Source organism: Dermacentor silvarum, chromosome 6 (genome assembly GCF_013339745.2).
Source record: "Dermacentor silvarum isolate Dsil-2018 chromosome 6, BIME_Dsil_1.4, whole genome shotgun sequence".
NCBI lineage: Eukaryota > Metazoa > Arthropoda > Arachnida > Ixodida > Ixodidae > Dermacentor > Dermacentor silvarum.
The window spans coordinates 168791312-168810522 of record NC_051159.1 but is presented as its reverse complement, the minus strand read 5'-3'; the positions used below and the strand labels follow the sequence as shown (position 1 = coordinate 168810522).

General features: G+C 46.0%; 1 protein-coding gene across 1 annotated transcript in view; it reads left to right on the top strand.

The window, feature by feature from the left end:
• LOC119456372 (kinesin-like protein KIF20A) overlaps window positions 1–19211 on the top strand; it is a 42971-nt gene that overhangs the window by 12372 nt on the left and 11388 nt on the right. Inside the window, exons 7-10 of the mRNA XM_037718088.2 lie at window positions 4675–5030; window positions 6534–6702; window positions 15002–15129; window positions 16011–16658. Of these exons, the coding sequence (XP_037574016.1) occupies window positions 4675–5030; window positions 6534–6702; window positions 15002–15129; window positions 16011–16658 (1301 nt within the window). The remainder of the gene's footprint in view (window positions 1–4674; window positions 5031–6533; window positions 6703–15001; window positions 15130–16010; window positions 16659–19211) is intronic.

The window sequence follows — 19211 nt, the reverse complement described above, 5'->3', positions numbered from 1 at the left end:
GATCGACGCACGCACAGAGTCAAAACGAAACTGTTTGCTGCAACTGCTGTGGACGAAACCGTGGTTGCTATTGAACCGATCATGGATGGTGACCATGCAGCTACGAAGGCACGTGGCCGACTCGGTGTTATGCACGGCAGCAAACGCAAGGAAAGGCTTTAACTACATCTTTCACTTTGCAGCCATTGAGCCTTGATGTATGGTCTTGACACCATACTTGTAACTCTGTAAGTATTGACGTTATGAAGGTGAAATTTTTTGGGGATGGTATTTATGTCCTAAACAAGAAAAAGAAATGCATTGAAAAAAGTCTGCAAAGAAAATAAAAAAATCTGGGCTGAAAGGGTTAAGCTAAAGCCTTCATTGCCTAATCCTGCCACCCTCCCTTGTCTAATTGCATGTCTGCTGGATTGGCATCTCTCCAAAGAAATTTTGACTGACAAAGTAGTGCCAATGAACTCACCTGGGCACTGCATAATCAAATAAATTGCGGCATAAACTCTGTCCAATTACTTGTTAGCTTGAGGCTAACAGATTTTGAGCTAACTGGCTCTAAAGCACACAGATATTGTATGCTTACTGCGAGAGCAGAGTTGCGCAAAGGTCATTCAATTTGCATGCAAAGCAAACAAGTGTTTTGAGGGAAAGCCACATGTCACGTTTGCAGGAGCTAAGCTCGTGACGTGAACTGTTGTGGTTGACCTTGTGGGTTGTTGGTGTCTCACAGGAGACCAACCACCGCGGGTTCGAGCTTAGCGAGCCACAGGGCTGCGTCCGCCGTCGCCTCCAGCACCGCTCGCGCACAAGCTCAGAGGCCGCAAGGGGCTACCGAGCGACGCACGCAAAAACACAGTAAAGCCCTGAGTTGACGGAAACCGTTTACTGAAACCGTCGGCACCAGCACTGCACAAACGCCCACGCGGCGGGGAGCCAAAGGGGTCTCGCACCAGGGCGAAAATACAATAACAGGCGCCTATAGCACGTCGCGGCGAGAGCACAGGCTCAAGCTGGGACACGCCGCTAGGAAAAGTCCCGGCGGCTATGCTACTTGCTCTGGCGATAACCAATGGGTCAACTCGCGAGAGCACGGGCAATATCCTTCGGCTTAGGCTTTCGGCAAGTGCGGCTCGGCGGGGTACGACCTCGCGCGAGCACTAATGGCACCGCTCGTCGGCTTAGCGTTGGGAAAGGATCAGCACAAAGTACGCGCTCCCCGCACGGGCAAAGGCACCGTGCGCGAGCTCCAGTCCTAGTCACAAAGGTGTCAGCGGACGAGAGGAAAGCATGAACGTACCGTGCGCTGGTCCCGGAGAGAAGTCCCGAGGCACGCTCCGCCGCTAGCAGCCCAAACGCGTGGTCGCGTGACGTCAGCGCCCCGCCCTCACTGCCAACCGCCGTGTGCGCAGCACCACCGCGGGAACCGGTTAGGCGGCGCGGGCGAGCGGGGAACGAAAGCGAGGGATGGCAGAGCCCGCGCAATGGCACCGGCGCCTCCCTCAATCCCCACAACCTGCACTACCCCTGTGGTCTGTCCGCTTTATCTGGGACAATTGATCAATTGATGACCACTTTATTAGAAATTTGCACATGTGAGCTTCAGGCTTTGCCTTGTCTCATCCCGTGCTGAGGACAAAATAACTGATGTTCCGTCATCAGACAGCAAGAGCTGCGAAAGTGTTTTGATTTCTATATACAGTTAAACCTGCGTATAACGAACCTCTATATAACGAATTCCTGGATATAACGTTTTTCTATTCCCCGCCGTTACTCCATAGAAGCACATGTATTTGAGACCTCTACGTAACGAAGTGGCAGCGGGAGACCCCCTCGATATAACGAATTTACCCCTCGGACAACCTAGAGATTTCGCCCCAAATTTTGTCATTTTTGCGTGAACAGCAACCGGAAGCACCTTCTCCACCGCGACGGAATGCAAAGCGAGCGCACGTGTGCGTGCGTGCGTGTGCGAGGCAGGCCTGCATCCCTCGACCCGGCGATCTTGCCGCCGCGGGCGTGACCTTTCCCCCTCCCTCCCTTCATTCAAACCTGATCCTGCCGCTTGCTGCAGCTGGCCTAGCCCGCCAAGCCGGCACTCTCTCCTTTTCCAGTTGATGTGGCCGACGCGCTGGTACACACTGACACATCACACTTGATGAGCGCGGAGACACGCTGTGAAACGCTGGCGGCGTGTGGAAGCGCCGCTGCAGAAGCGAGCAAAGTGACCTTCGTGCTGTTGTCTATCGCTTCAACGCAAACTGAGCGCCGAGAACACACAGCACGCAGATCGCTTTCAAGATATGGCCCGCGCACCGCCGCGCAGTACGCAGTTGATGTCAGAGTACAGTACAACGCCGCCCCGCTATCCCTCCCCCCTCGCTCCCTCGCCGGTGCCTCAAGCGCAACGGAAGAAGGCGCGCTTCCTCCCTGCTTTTCTTGCGCGTGCGAGATTTAGACGCGGTCGTCGGCTCCCCTCGCACATACGGCGCGCGGCGACTACGTTATTGCCCTTGGACTTTATACGGAATATCTATGAGCCAAAACCAATTTTAGGGCCACAATGCGTCATAGACACCATCCTTATATAGCAAGTGCGGATCTCAAGGGCCATACTTTTGCTGGCGGAAACCGGAAATACGTCATAGTTGTCGCCCCCGGCACTTTGGGCGGCCAATGCCATCGCCAAGCCACCAAGCCAAGCGACATGAAAAGTCAAAATGGCCGCTCGGGCCGGCGCGGAGTGGCAATTTGCAACGTATGATGCGGGAACGGTCCCACAGTTACGACGCAACAGCGGGGTTACCAATGCATTGGGTTCTATGGGAGCTGTGCCGGGACCGGCCGAAAACGACGTAACAGCCAGGAAAACGCAGCCCCCGGGAACGTAACAGCGGGGTTCTACTGTAACACTATACGACGCTACGACGCCGTCGTGACGCTCGCTCTTCGTTTCCGATGCCTCGCGCTTGTGCGAAACGACACGCGTCCACGCATCCAGTACCTGGTGTGACATTCCAAGGATGAGTGCTTCGACGAAAACGGAAAACGGGTGCGCGTTATAATTGAGGGCGTGTTAGAATCGAGTAAATACGGTAAGCGTTTCTTTTTTGAGTTTTCGTGCTGAACCTGCATATAACGAAATCCTCTTTATAACGAAGTTTTTCGGGAATTTGTCAATTTCGTTATATCCAGGTTTAACTGTATGTACCAGATGACGTGGCAGCATGTAACATAGGCAATTTGGAATGCTTTTTCACTGGCGATAACAACATATTAGCCCTTTGAGAGTTTTTGCTGTGCATGTACGGTGCCGATCTTTTGTTCAATGTTTCATGCGTATTCTACACCACTTGTTGTTGAAAGGTGCTGCATCTCTATGGAGTCACCCAAAGCTATTTGAAATTGTTTCTGCTCAGTGGTGCCCACAATCTCAATGTGTTTACCTCTGAGCGCTCGATCACGTGGTTGCGCGAGTGTTGTCTGCTACCTTCAAGGCGTGCGTGTGGTGGAGATGCTGTCGTTTCTTACTGCCGCCGCTATGACGTTTCCGGTAGTGCGGCACGGCCAAAGTTCAGACGGGCTAATCAGTTTTCTTTTTCTTTGCCTTCGGTTGTGGTTTGCATATTCCCATACGCCAGTCGTGATTTCGCTATGGCCACGTGTGTTGCCTCATCTAGTGGCAACTGCTCAAGCGTTTCTTCTTCTGAGACATGCTTTTGGGACAACAAATTTTGGGGGACATTTTTATCGATGTCTTACTGTATAATGTAATTGTGTGTATACTGTTAGTGCGAGTAAAGCGTTCTTCAGGCAAAATGTTGCTTGCAATAAATTTTTGCCGTGTTTACGAGTTGTCAATAATTTCCTGCTACATACTGGAATCTGCATTAAAAAAAGAAAAACGTGATGGAGGCATGGTTATTGTGAAAAAATTCAGCCCTCAAACGCTTAAAATTAGATCTAGTACTCTCTGCTTGAAATGTTGACCTTGCAGATTACTTGCGGTTCCTTTACAAGCATAGATTGTACTTATTCAGGGAAGAATAAATCTGTCGCTACTTTCTGTGATGTTGCATCCACGAGGTTGCCCCATACTGCGACGCGACAGGCTTCACCCATCAAGTCACCTTTTGTGGTTGCCTCTTTAATTGGGTAACCCACAATATTCAGCGGCTTATTTGATTTAGTTGAGTTTCTTTCATCCAGCCATTGGATATGTGCCACTTGATATGTGCTCATTCTTGGACGATCCTCCAGAATGGGTACGTGCCATTGTAACCCAAGAGGTATAAGCATAATTGTTTAATAAGCTAGACATGTGTCATACATCTATGATCGCCATTTTTCCTATGACAAGCATCCATTGTTGCCTTTGTCCTCGCAACATTGCTGCATTGACGACTTGCACTGTGCATCCTTCTGAATTGGTATCTGCATTTCGGGCATTAGTTGTGCATGATGTAGTGCATAAACAGTCCATGAGATTATGATCATACTCCACACAGTTCATAACTTGAAACATTGCATGACATTGCACATTGCATAGGATGAAAGTGTACAATTGGATGCATTGAATTTAGCTGTATAGCATTTAACTGCTTCACAAAAGCTTCACTTCACATAGATTCCAACATGTGCCTTGGATCTGCATAATTTATTTTCTCTGCATTTTTGTAGGTTATGCAAGCCTACTTCACCACAGGTGGCCAAGTCTCTCTGATTGTCAACATCTGCCCAGCGATGTCCATGCTCGAGGAGTCACTGAATGCGCTGAAGTTCTCTGCTGTTGCCATTGAAGTTGTGCCACTGCAGCTGGAATCGCGCCATGTTCGCTGCAAAGAGGCTGTTCGTCGTCTGACTGAGCGGTGGCAGCGTGCAAGTGGAGGCGAAGGGCTTCGTGATGGTTTCCTTGCACCAAATGTGGCTGAGGACGTGGCAGCATCTGCGGCCTTGGATGCAGATGAGGCTGAGGAGCTCTTCGAGACTATCGAGGCTCTCGAGCGGGACCTGGAGGACATCAGGGGCCAGCTCAAGTGCGTATTTAATTCATCCTGCTGTAGTCTTTGTGCTTCAGGAAGTGTTGCCACTCACTGCTGTCAAGTAGCCCTTGCAATTATAGTTGCCAGAGCTCTAATCTTGTGCCTGGGGTCTTTGTAGGAGACAGTACCTGTTGTACACCCCAGCCATTTCTCCAGATGCACTTGCATTTGGACCTAGAAGTGCCGTTAATGCGTGTAACACCTGTATACTGTTAATTAGGGGTGTGCAAATACTGAACAGTATATTTCGAATCCAATCGAGAAAGAAAGCCGAATATCGAATTTCAAAAAATTTAATGCTTGAAATTGTGGGCAAGAAAATATGGTACTGTACAACCTCGTGAGTCTCCTAGCATTGCATAACAAGAATGTAGCAAGCTATCAGTAACTTAGATACGTAGGAATCTAGATATACAGTACAGTCTACTCTTATTACAAGGGGCCCTGAACCACTTTTTATTGAAGTCGGGAAATGCATTTGAAGTTAAAATAGACTATTTCATAAATACTTTGCCGCAAAAAGTACCTCAATGCGTTCAGTAGAAGCGGAGTTATTGGCAATTAAACGTCCTCTACGCGGTGCTTCGGCTTCTTCAATGACTTGCACCGTGAAGGCTACCGCAGAGTGGGGCGTGCCCATAACGCTCCGCTTACTGAACATTACTTTGGCATGCAGCTCAAATTTGATTTTGGATGTTCACATTGGTGCCATTATTTCTAATTTTGGCACCTACAACGCGCCAAACGCAATGGTCGTCAGCGAGCTGCAGTGTGCTAAGCCAGCGGACTCGTCGCGGCACCCCATGGCAGCCTACGTATCTATGCTACGTAGCAGACTGCAGCTGCATGAAACTGTAGTACGTATGCGCAGCGTTTTGCTTTGTGCACGACAAGGCTTGAGTGCGCACTTGCACTCATACGTTCCAGTCTGGTGGTGCTACTTGTTGCGGACCGGCTTAGTCCTGCTCCAGCTAGACCGACGGATATTAGCCACATCCAACTTGCGCATTTTGAAGTGCTATGAATAGCTCAATACAAAGCTAAGTCTGTCAAGGCGTCTAACCAGGAGCCAACGCGTGCTGGCAGGCGTGTGTGTGGTGTGGCCTCAAGTTTGCCATGGTTTGAGGCTAGTTGAGTGTTCAAAACTACTCGAAATTAATGAGACCTGATGGCTACGACATCGATAAGTAGGGTGGCCAAAGTTTATTCTTGCGCAGGTGGCTGCTCTTGGTTAGGTGCCTTCTGAGATTTATGGATAGCGCAAGATTTTTACATATTTGGAGCTCCTGTGCATGTGAAAGTAAGCCTTGCACACCGTTAGCAGTTAGGCTGAAACCCAAGTGCAGCGTCAGCTTATTGCAAGTTCATCTGCCTATCCATTTGTGAGCCCCTAAGAAGGAGACATCATGTCGGAAGACTTTCTGTATTCTGATGCCCTGTAGTTTTAGCACGTCAGCAAGCGACATCTCGTGTGAGCATTGTACCAATTCCTTGCAGGTGGGCACAGAAGATGGCTGCTGCAAACGAAGCCGAAGTCAAGGACTACAAGGACTTGGTGAAACACTTGGAGCTGGAGCTGCGCAATCAGCGCGATAGTGCTGACCGGGAGTTGGCAATTCGCGTCCGCAATGCCTGCGAGATCACACGGCTTGAGCTCTACCGCAGGGTAATCATGCCTTGTTCTCTGCACAAGTCTTTGCACAAGTCCAAGGCAGCTCTAGTGCACTGACGCATTTGCTGTCATTCAAGTGTTGGTGCTCTGATGTATTTCTTTCGCTTCCTACAAATACTTTTTTCATTCTTTCTCATGGTTGTCTGATATAGTCAAATATTTTTACCTTCCCCACTGCAGTTAAATGCACAAGAGGTATAGGCGTAATAATGGCATATTTTTATTTGTCCAAGTTTTATTTGCAAACAACGGCAATATTATTGACAGTTGAGGTTATTCTTGTATTGAACCAGTCGAGGTAGCGTAGGGGCTATGGCATTGCACAGCTACGCTCAGGGGTGCAGGATCATCTCCCCGCCACGGTGACTGCATTTCAATGGTGGTGAAATGCAGGAACGGCGGTGTATCATGCATTGGCTGCACCTTAAAGGGGCCCTGAAACACTTTTTTAACATACAGTAAAATCTCGTTAATTCGGATTTCAGGGACCGAAAAAAATGTCCGAATTAACCGAATGTCAAATTATCGAGAGTATCAAGAAAACAATAAATAGATGCTTACTAAGTCAACACACTTTTATTTACTGAATGAATAAGAAATCCTGTTTCTTATTTTGCGCAAAAGCAGTGCGGAAGCTGCAATCCTCGTCATCTCGTGACTTATTGGCTTTCGTAGCCGGGATGGCCTCGCGACTCATTTGATACCTGCCATTATGTCTGTTCAAAATTGATGGTACCAATGATACAAACTTTATGAGCGATCCTCGTAAACTGGCATAACGAATGGCCCAGTTGCTGTTTATTGTTGGCCATCTTGAAGCTTCATGCTAAATGGAATGATACAAGCTGTGCATAAAAAAAAAGCTAAAATGGCCATGCTATAGTTATACGTAGTTAGCTCAGCTTGATTAGTTCTTGTTGAATAGAATTGATAGCTAGAATATAATCACTTTGATTAGTTATTGCAGCTGAAGGGTTGGCATATGGGCCGCTGTTCCATGGCCATATTCTTTACAAATCCCACTGTGTCAGTGTCTTCGTTCAGTTTATTTCCCCTTTTCAAAATACTAACCAATTAGCCCTATTTACCGCGTTGCTGTTAGGACAAGTGACCGACTTTCTTGATCAGCAGTGTATAATCTAATACCGGTGTCACACAGGCACTTTGAAGGCCCTTGAACCAACAGTCTTTTGACTCAACGAGTTGGGTGCTGCAACATGGGCCATCGCGTCAAAAGTAAATAGAGTTCAAAGACTTTCACGAAACTCCCTCAAAATCTCGAAGGCCTTCTAGTGGTGATCGCGCACCCTCTTGTAGCAGCGTTTTCGAACCAAGATGAAAAAGAAATGTCTGCCACCAAACTTCCTCTAAACACTATCGGCAAGAACTATCAGCATTGAGTTAAAAATAATTTGTATGTGTGAAAATAGTGCTACTGTACAAATTATCAATTCATTCCTTGTTTCTTGTGCGGCTTTGATATAGTAGCGACCATAGTGCTACTCGTTCATAATGTGAAGCCAGTGAAATGCTCAATGGCTGTTAAAAACTGCCATGTAGCAGCACCGCAACTCCTTTAAGATCAACAGACATTGCCAAGCCCACCGTGATTGCTTAATGGTTATTGGTGTTGCACTGCTAAGCAGGAGGTGGCGGGATCGAATCCCAGGCGCAGCAGTCACAGTTTGATGCGGGCGAAATGCAATAACGCCAGTGTACTGTGCATTGGGGGCACGCTGCAGATCGCTAGGCATAGGTGTACTTATAGGGGGGGGGGGGGAAATATGCCACCCCCCTACACACACACTTTTGAAAGGGAGCACTTTTGGCTGCACGCTGGAAAGTTCAACACAACTACAGCAGAACCTAAATTTTCTTTCATAATAGAGTGGCTACGAAAGTAGTGCTTTCCTTTACTACATATCCCCTGCTTGGGGAGCGAGGATTGTCTTTTGTGCCTCCTCGGGACGCGCTGTAGCGGACGACGCACGTATTCGCCATACATGCTCGTATTGGGGAGAAGGCCTGGCGCTGGGCAGTTCCCGCCTAAAAAATTTCAGCTTGTGCTACTTGCATTATGCGCAGTTTTCTAGGACCGCCTAATCGTACTTGAAAACAGAATCGGCTTGCTATATTTACCCTGCAGGTGAGGGGAGAGGTTCGGATAAAGTATTATAATCAGCTGTGCCCAACATTGGTGTAGCCCCTATTCTCATGCGTTCCTAGTTCCTAGATGTTCCCAGTTGGTTTCAGCGATGTCCTAAGTGAACTAAACAAGACACGTTTATATTTGGCAAAAATAAACGGCGCGTTATAGGACCTCTGTCAGGCATGCATTGTCTTTTTTTTGTCCCTGCACCATGAGCTTTTATATAGTTGAATTTCAGTTGGGAAAGAAATAAATTCCAATTCAAAACAGTTTTCTGGGCCCCCATAGTTCACTATGTGTGATTGATAAATAGGTCTGTCTGTTAACCCTTTCACTGCCGGGTTTTTTTCTGACTGCTCCTCACCCCCTGCCACAGTAGCGCACCCAGGATCTCTGCTAGGGGGCGGTTGACAGTTTGCCAATACCATCTAAACAGCACTAATTTCGATTTCTTCACAGGAAATTGTCAAAAAAATTCGCTTTTTGCGAGTGTGCAGACGATTGCGCGTCTTACATCTTAGTTGCAGTACTCAAATGCGTAAGGAAAGAAAAGGGGTCAAACATAACCGGGGGTTAAGTCGGCCTCAGGGGGGGGTTACAACCCCCGAATCCACCCCCGTCGGTGCGCCACTGCCCTGCCAGCTATTTTTTTCATGTTGGTTCAGTGCAAATTTCGTGCTAGTAATGCACCATGATACTCCACAGGACATGTAAAGATATATTCATCATCAGTTCTTAAATTTCTTCGTCCGTCAAAGCGCGGACGCAGGTGGTGCGCTGACTCGCCATGGCTGTTGCGCTCTGCCGAGATGAAGCGACGTGGGTGTAAACACGTGCGCTCCATCTGTTGTCTAAAATTTAATTTACAAGTTCTATGTGTTTAGGTGACCTCTCCATAGATGGCGGGACATGAACTCAGTTTTTTTTTTTTTTTTTGCACGAGTTGTCTCGGGAGTGGCAGGGAGCGAGTTTAAAAAGAAACACGAGTATACTCTGGAGTGGCAGGGGGTGCGCGTGGGTGGTTTCACGAATTATCTCGGTAGTGGCAGTTAAAGGGTTAAATATAAAAATAACTGTCAGATGCAAATATATATATATTGTTACGCCGTGAAGCGTTTATTTAAATCTGCAGGGCAGATAAATTAGAACGGTTGGCGTGTTTCGAGCCCGGTACAAAAGCAACCAGCCGAACGTCGCCTTCCTTCTCCACCGACAGTCCCTGTGGTCATTCGCGCTCTTTCTGGCCTCTGTTATGAGAGCTGGTGACAATATATATATATATATATAATATACCCTTCAGGCGCAAATTAAGAACTGCCAAGAAAATTTTTTAAACAGATAACAGTAACATTCAGAAGGATAAAGAAGGTGTAATGCAATGTCAGTCAAACACACACAGTAATAACCAATGCACCCAAAAAAGTGCACTACTGCAAAAATAAGTCAAATACGTTAAGCATCAATACTCAGAAAGTTCATTAGTATGTTCCGAAACTTGGTAGGGTTACATTCGATTACTACACTGGTCAGGTAAACTATTCCATTCTGCAATAGCTACCAGCAAGAAAGAGTTGTTGAAGGATTTTGTAGAGCTGTGAAGACTGTTGAAGACTGAGGTTGTTGAGAGACGGCGTGAAGTATGGTTGGGTGGCAAAAGAAGTGTGTCGCGTAAATGTGGGAAATTGTAATGGAGCTTTTGAAAGAGGCATAAGCGTGAGATTTTTTGGCGATGTCCTAATCATAGGATGTGGAGGGATGATTTGATGTTTCTAACACTTAGCCGATAGGTCATGCTGGGATGTAATAAACCAGCTGCGCGGTTTTGGATGGCTTCAAGTAGCTCAACAAGGTACACTTGATGGGGATTCCATATTGCCGACACGAATTCCAGTTTGGTACGGATAAATGTCTTATATGCTAGTTGACGGATCACAGGAGGTGATGATGATAGTGACCATCTTATGAATCTCCCAGGGATCGATTAGTGGCAGTAACCAGGTTTTGAATATGTTCTGACCATGTAAGCTTGCTAGTGATGATGACACCAAGGTATGATTGAACCAGCTCAATAGGAAGGGAATGCAAAGAGTAAGAGGATGACATGAGAGAGTGTTTTCACGATACACGCATGAACTTTTTTACGTTTAGCTGCATGAGCCACTCTGTAAAAGCAACTGATCATTGTACGAGTTTATACAGCGGTACAGCACGCAGTCATCGGCAAAGAGCCGGATGGATGACGAAATACCAGAAGGGAGGTCATTATTGAAAATTAAAAACAAAAGGGGTCTAGGACTGAACCTTGCGGTACACCAGATAACACTTCGGTGACTGTAGAGTGATGGTGCCCAATCACTGTAAACTGTGATTGGCCAATAAGGAAGCACCGGATCCAGGACGTGATTAGAAGATGGAGACATAAGCTGTTTACTTTGATCATTAGTCGTTCGTGAGGTACACGATCAAAGGCTTTTGAAAAGTCTAGGTAAATTACGTCTGTTTGAAAGAGAGAATCAAGGTTTAAATGAGTGACCTGGTCGGAAGCCATGCTGGTTACTGAAAAGGAAAGAGTTAGCTTCAAGATGAGAGGCAACATGAGAATAGATTATGTGTTCAAGAAGTTTGCAGGCAATACAGGTGAGTGATATCGGGCGATAATTTGAGGGATCAGTTCTGTCGCCACTTTTGAAAACTGGGACAACCTTGCTTAACTTCCAGTCATTAGGAATGGTACTGGTACTTATGGACTGTGAAAAGATGATTTGTAGAAATTTACTAGTAAGCTCCTTAGTGCTTTTGATTACTTTGGCGGGAATGTTATCCGGACCGGGAGCTCTGCACCTTGATATTATCGATCAGGGCCAAAATGCCCTCAGATGTGACGTCAATTGAAGGCATGCAGGAAAAGTTGCAGTCAGGAAGGGTACTGGTACTTAAGCCGGGTTCTTGAGTGAAAACAAGAGAAATAAGAATTCATGACATCGGATCGATGATTGGGAGGGACAGGTGATCCATCAGGATATGACAAAGTTAGGTATATTGTGAGAAGCACTGTGGTTCGTAGGTAGAAGTTTCCAAAATTTCTGTGGGTTTTCACGAAAGATACTAAGGTCAATATGAAAGATCTTTTTTGATTGCTTCAACAAATTATTGTACTGGCGGAGGCATGTGAAATACTTTTCCCATTTGGGAAAAGTATTTGCTCTTTTTGGCTGCACTAATCAACTTGTAATTTCAATGTTCTGGTGCTGTAGAACCTTAATTCATTACTTCTTTGCATGGAACTCATAGAAGCAATCATTCGTTGCAGTCAGGCACAAAAACATGGCGCACTTTCAGCAACGGATGTGGGACCCTGAATCGCAGCCGGGGTTCTGGCAACTTTGCGAAAACTTCTGAATCAATCTGCGCCGGCCAGTGGTTGTTCCCATCAAACCTGGTCGAATTCATAGGCATAGGCTTTAAATTGTGTGCCTCCCTTGTGGTGGTTAGAGCGCTGTTGCAAACAGCAAGGTCAATGAAGTGTGAGATAACCCTAACTGGCCACTTTCTTTTCCTGGTGTACAGAGGATAGAGACATCACAAAATCAAGCTTATCCACGTCACCCATGAAATCGTACGCGGCGATCACTTCAATCTGCTGTTTGAGCGACTCGTTCCATCCTTTTACTTTCTTAGTATTTCTGACGCCAACAATTGTAGATACCATATTGACAGGGCCATTGTGCCAACGAACAATGATGACGACGTCTTCGTCCTCGGTCACTCTGTAGTCACGACGATGGGCGTCATTCGACGATGGGCGTTAGTCAGTTACATGCAGCATCACCCTTAGCTTGAAAAACCTTTTTGAGGGCATTGCGTCAGCAGTAGAGGGAATTCTGGTTCCTTCCTGCCAGTACATTCGGACCCGAGGCATCTTGATGATATCCATGAGCAACAGGATGTCGAAAAACACCTTAATTTCTTCAGGTGTGGCTCCCAGCTCAATGCCATCTGTTTGCAGCGCGTAGACGTTCGTAAAATGCGCGAGCTCGGAAAAGATCATGTCTGGGAAGTATTTGACAAAATATTGCAGTGGCCCAAGCAGTGTGGACCCTTCTGGAGAGGTGAAACAGCAATCTGTTGCAATCGGCGCAAAGTCTTCTGTAATCCATTTCACATGGGTTTTCTTTTTTCTCGCTGGTTCCGACTCAACTTCCTCTTCGCTACTGCTAATGGCAGGCGATGTTCGTTCGCAATTGGCATAGGCTAAAATTAAAAGAATTGAAAAGTAAGATCAGAAGCAGGTCTCTAGTTTAGTTGGAGAAATTGTTAAAGTAAAACTTACAGCTGCTTCAAGAGTATCATCTACTTCATTATCAGAAAAATCTCCGTCAGAAACATTCCCATTTGCATTCCAGAAGTTTCAGAACCAATGCAAACATTCCAGAAACAATGCTTTGGCTGACCTGGTAGACACTTGGAGTCGGCGAGTAGAATAATCAAGTCCTATAAAGTAAACAAAAAATAGTATAGAGCAGCATGACCTGAGGCGCCATGTGCACAGGTGTGCATGCACCACTTTAGCAATCGTGTGTACACTCGTCCCGAGGTTATTCCGAATAAAGTTTACACAAAAAGGAAGCCTAGACCTTACATTTGCGCAACATATAATTTCCATATGAATAAAGGCCGATTCGTTGTACCTATTGAAGTAAAAGTTGAAGTCACTTGCCCACCGTCCGATAAAATGATGAGGCATCCATCTTGACTGTCTTGTTGCACTTAAGTTCTATGCTTCTAAAGGCAGATGTTGCTTGCTGCCGGTACGGATAGCCTATTTATATAGTATATATATATGTGTATATATATATACACACACACAGAGAAAGAGGGGGGGGGGGGGTCAGATTGTTTGTGGTTTGCCCCCTCTGTATTTGAGAAATTGTTAATACGTCACTGTCTCGAGGTGCTCAAAATTATTCCGCAGCCCCCCACTACGGCTTGCCTCATAATCGGATCGTCAACTCAAGTGCCTGGGAAATGTGCTCGTGTGACTTGGAATATAATTTGAATTCGCATTTTTCTTTTGTTCCTCACCAAATTTGGTTACGTCTGTGCAATAGAAAAGAAATTCGGCTATTTTTACCTGGCAGTGGCACACATTTCCTGTCGAAAGTGCATACGAACACGGTTTTCAAAATGCAGCTGTGAAGTGCGGGGAGCGTAACATGGAGTCGATTCGCTCATTAGAAAGCTTGTTTTTCATGCTCTCTAGTGATGAAAGACCTTCTGTTAAGCATTGTCGGTGCTGGTTATCATATTGCTTTGAATTTTTCTACTAGTTCTTTATGATCAGCAGGTGGATTATGCCCACCACAGTCTTCGATGCAGAAAAGTTTTGGGTCGCAAAAACGCACCGCAATGCAGAAGCAATTGTCGCTGAGCAGCGTCAAGTTGAAGGAGAGGGCCTAACCTATGCAGCAGGGGCATTCGATTGAGCACCATTTCCTGAATAAAATGGCATGTTTTGAAATATTTGAATCGATTGTTTTCCTTTTGCACTTTCTGACCAATTTGCACTTTTAGAGCTATGGCTTCGAAACTACAATGATGAAAACTGTTGTCAAGATTGTTTTTAGGCTGAAAATTTGTGCGGGACAAGACTATGGATGTCTAACTTTGTCCTGATGGAGCAATTTAGAAATAAGGTTTCTGGATCACAGTAACAAAAGAAAGAAAAAAAAACTTATTTTTGAAGTGATGCAATTTCTACAGAAAAAGGAATAAAATTGCAAGCAGCTACCACTATCCTGTAATATAGGGCACCCAGAAGATACTTATCCATAAAATTTTATCCGTCTTTATAATTTTTAGAAAGATGGTTTTCCTAAGGTGGCACACTCATACACTCAATGGGACATGCATAACTTTTTTTCTTTTGTACTAAGGTAATAAAATTTACATGTTCTAATGACAACAATGCAAAGCATCTAGCCAAATTTTACTTAAATTTGTGAGTCGATTCGAAATATGACCTTTGAGCCCCACATCCCCCTTAAAGACATGATTCAGATTGTATTCTGCACAGGTGTTTTTCAGCTGAACCGCTGACGTGTTTACCAAGTCTTATTCTCTCGTGCTCCTTTCATCCTTTCCTAGGCTGAGCAAGGCTCAACCATGGACCTACTGGGGAAGCTCGAAAAAGCACAGTGCCGCATTGTTGAGCTCGAGAAGGAGCTGAGTGAACAGACGACTGTGCGTGATGTTTCGGGGGCTGAGGACTGCCAGTGAGTGTCTTCTTGCCAATTTCTGCATCCTAAGGCTCCTGTAACCCTTTCCTTGTTTAGTGGAAAGGGCTCAATGCTGGTTCAGTAGGCCGACCTACACAGCAAGTTGCTTTTTTTTTTTTCGTAACTGAGGAGAAAGCATGAGCATTCATTGTCGGTTACCATTGTTTTCTGCTACTGAACAACCACCTGTTCTAACCAGGTACTTGTTGTGTTTGGGGTGTCTGTGGCAACATTGCACTCTAGCATGGTGCGAGACAGCGTGCCGTAGTGCTCCGGAATCGATGGTGCTTCTGATATCGCCTGCACATGACATTTGATATTGCGATGGAATTCGGCTGCCTTGCCAGGTTTTTGGCCAGAAAATAAGCGTCATGCTGGCGTTGTTCAAGTAAACTTTTTCTGACTTGACAGAACTATTCAGTAAAAATAGCTCAAGAACGTCTGAGCACTTTGTGTTTTTAAAGTACATGTGTTCCTTGTAATCTGCATCCGTGCAGCTGCCAATGATTCCCGTTTGGGCAAATCACATTGACTGCTTAAAAGTGGCAGAACGGGCATGACAGAGCATTATTCAATGCTTGACTGTTACTGTTCCTAATGTGTTGCTGATACGAACGACTCAAACGCTTCAAACGCTTGATTATACAGAGCGCTTCACAATTGTAATGGCGCTGGAGCAAAACGAAATATCCTACTCCTGACTGGCGTGTTATTGTAAGTTGTGCATGGCAAAGTTAGCTGCCACCACGTCGGCAGAGCAGCCAATGGAGTCTGCGCTCATAGTGTTGATGCAGATCGCAGGGTGTGGCTCGGGCTGTAACCAGCAACGCACAATTCCTTGGATATTCTAACGTATGCTGTGCCTGTCTTGCTTACAGCCGTGCACCCACAACAGTCGAGGTGGAAACACAGACCGAGGAATTTGACGATGGACCTACAGCAGCTGCCACACTGGAAGCACAGACTCTACTCTCTGAAGCAGCAAGCGAGCTGCACGACCTTCACAGCCGCCTCGAAGAGTCACAGTCTCGCTTGGCCGATGAGCTGCAGGCCCGCAAGGATGCCGAGGTTTCGGCCGAACAAGCTTTAAAACAACTGAACGACGTCCAGCAAAGACTTGCAACGCAAATGGCTCAGCAGGAGGCCTTGGAACGGCATCTGGAAGAGCTGCAACATGCCAACGACAACATGCAGCAGATGGCCGCAGAGTCGAACTGCAAGCTCGAGCAGATGCGCCGTGACATGCAGGAGCGTGAACTTGCCTTGGATGTGCTGAGAGAGCAGCTTGACGACAGGACCGAGGCCTTGAATGTGGCTGAGCAGAGGGCACGTGCCAGCGAAAATGAAGCCAAAAAGGAGGCTGCACGCAGAGCATCTGTAGAAAAGCAGAGCAATGCCATTGCCAAGGAACTTGAGGAGGCCCGCAGACTGGCTCAGAGCATGGCAGAATCTCGGCAAGAAGCCGAGTTGCGCCTGAAGGCAGTGCAAGATGACCTCCAGAGCTGTCGCAAGGAGCTGCTGGCCAGGTGAGTGTGCATTAACCATTCATATCAACACGTTTATTTTTCTTGGACAGTGGTGTGTACAGTTGAACCTAGGACGCAGCCAAACATTGATGTAATGAATATTGGATAAAGCGACTGTATTTTCGTGTCTGATGTTACCTCATTATGCCAATGTAAAACGGTATAATGAAATAATGGGCATAACAATATATAGCACATTATTCACTATTGACTTCTGAAGTTTTGCTGCTAAAGCTTACTTTACCAAGAGCTAGGAGCCTGATTGGCTTTTAAGTGAAATTTTCAACATCGTGAACTCGCATGTTCATTGGATGATGTGCAGCAGGGGTGCAATAGCAGTGCCAACTGCACCATTTTGATACAATGGCGTTTTTCTGCACCAAAAGCGTGAAATTTATTGACATTGCGCGCACTGCGCCAAAATGCCTCGACTAGCCGCAAAAGTTCTGTTGCGCTAGTTTTAGCTGAAAATAAAAGCTGCATTGGCAGCGCACAGTTTCACCATCGTTCTTGTGGCAGATGTTGCCAACCCTATCCAGTTGTGCAGATGCAGCAATGCAAAGGCGCATCTAGCCACCATACCGCATCCGTGCTTGGTGTTGGGCGCCCAGCATAGAGTTAATATTGCTTTTGAAACTCTTTTTTGTGGTAGGTTCGTGGTACGACGATGGTCGAAATTGGGGGAGGGAAGGCAATGTCACTCGCTCGTTTGTCTGTTCGTTCAAGCTATTCACATGCGTTGGCAATCATGGTCGATGGTTTCTGCATAATTTCTTCACTCTTAAACTGCTCCAAATTCGAAATTTAGGTGCTCCAAAATGGAACTTCCTTTCCCCGTAGCCTGCTACGAATTTGATTTTTCCTATTTCAGCTGTTGCACCACTGACTTTGCGCATGCACTATAGTGAGGGGAACTACCATATTGACACACATGCTTCTTTGTATCCGGTGACCGCATTTCACCAGCTTACAAATGTTAAAGGTTATCACTCAGCGCAAGACACGCCTTTCTGTATCGGAAGTTTCTCTAATGTCATTGATGGTTCTATCTGTTGCCTATGTTGTCGCTGAGCTTTGTGTAATCGAATTCTGTGCGCCACGGGAATACTGGTGTGCATTCTAGAACTTAGGCAAGCACCAGCGATTACGTTGGAAGGTTTGTTGAGCCACGTATAAATAGCCGACGCATCTGATCCACAGATCAGATTTTTGACGATCGCCTGCTTTGCTCATCGCTATCGTTGTACTCGAATGTTGCTTGTTTTGCTGGGCACAAGTTCGCCCAATAGAGTTAAACGGGCACAGTTTTGACACTCCGTCGTTCTTCACCGTCACTACAAGGCCACAATATTTGCAAGAATATAACAAGCTTTTTTCCCAAAATTTCTGGCTTCAGAATGACCCTCTTGTTATAATCGGGTCTGTGACACGAATATAATGCTTTATTTTTCACCTTCTCATTGGTCTTTTCGTGCATGCTGCCACTTCACCTCGCACAACAGCAGTGAACTGGGAGCTGCCACTGTGCATGTTGCGCAGTCTTTCTTCGCCAGAATGCTGTTAGTGTTGCATTAATGTAGTTATGGCGTATTAATTGCAACCTTGAGCAGGATGATCAGCACTGTTGTGCAGGTGTGTCACGTGAGCAATCTTCGAAGTTGGACAATGCATCATTGCGGGGGGGCAATCCGTGAGGGACTTTGCCATATTCATTTGTGTCGCGGGCATTTCTGAAATGCTGTTCCTCCAATAACATTGGTGGGTGTCACAGAGACGCCATTCTCGCTGACAATGACAGGACATCAGCACTTGTTCCTCCATTTTGTGATGGCAGTTCACAGCAACAATGAATGGGACATTATTTGAAACCATGTTCTAACTGTAAGCCGTCATTTAATGTCTTGTGGGACATTAAATTGCACTTTTATGAGCCATTTGATGTTTCTTTGGGGCATCACCTCGTATTACAATCATTTTCTTTTTTTTTTTCGGAGACTGGAAGTTTTCATACTTCCGTTATATTGGATATTCATGATATTCATTATAAGCATATATGTTTGCTACACGCTGACATGGGCAGCAAAATTAGTTTATTTTGTTATAACCAATAATTGGTTATATCTGTGTTCGTTATATTGACGTTTGTAATCATGGCTGCATTATTTACATGCATATGCAGCGCTGTATGCACAGGAAGTTCGCGAATGACAAAGACCATAGTGGGAGGAAAACATTGTTTTTCTTCCTACATGGCAGGCACTGTAGTGGCCTGCCCACATGGGAAAGCCAGTATAAAGCACCCTTTGCCAGGTTTGGGCATTTGCAAGCTTATGCCGAGGAAAACACTTGGTGCACAACGAAGTGGCAAGCATGGTTGTCGATTGTTGAATCAGGTCTCCGGGTCAAGTATGTCAGTTATTTATACATGCGTTCTTTCGAAAATGTACACTACTACAGCCAACGTCGCATAGTATGGGCTCTCTAGGGATTGCGAAAGCATTCAAAAATAGGGCAGTTCGAATAAAACGAATGCACTCCTTTTACTGTGCTCAA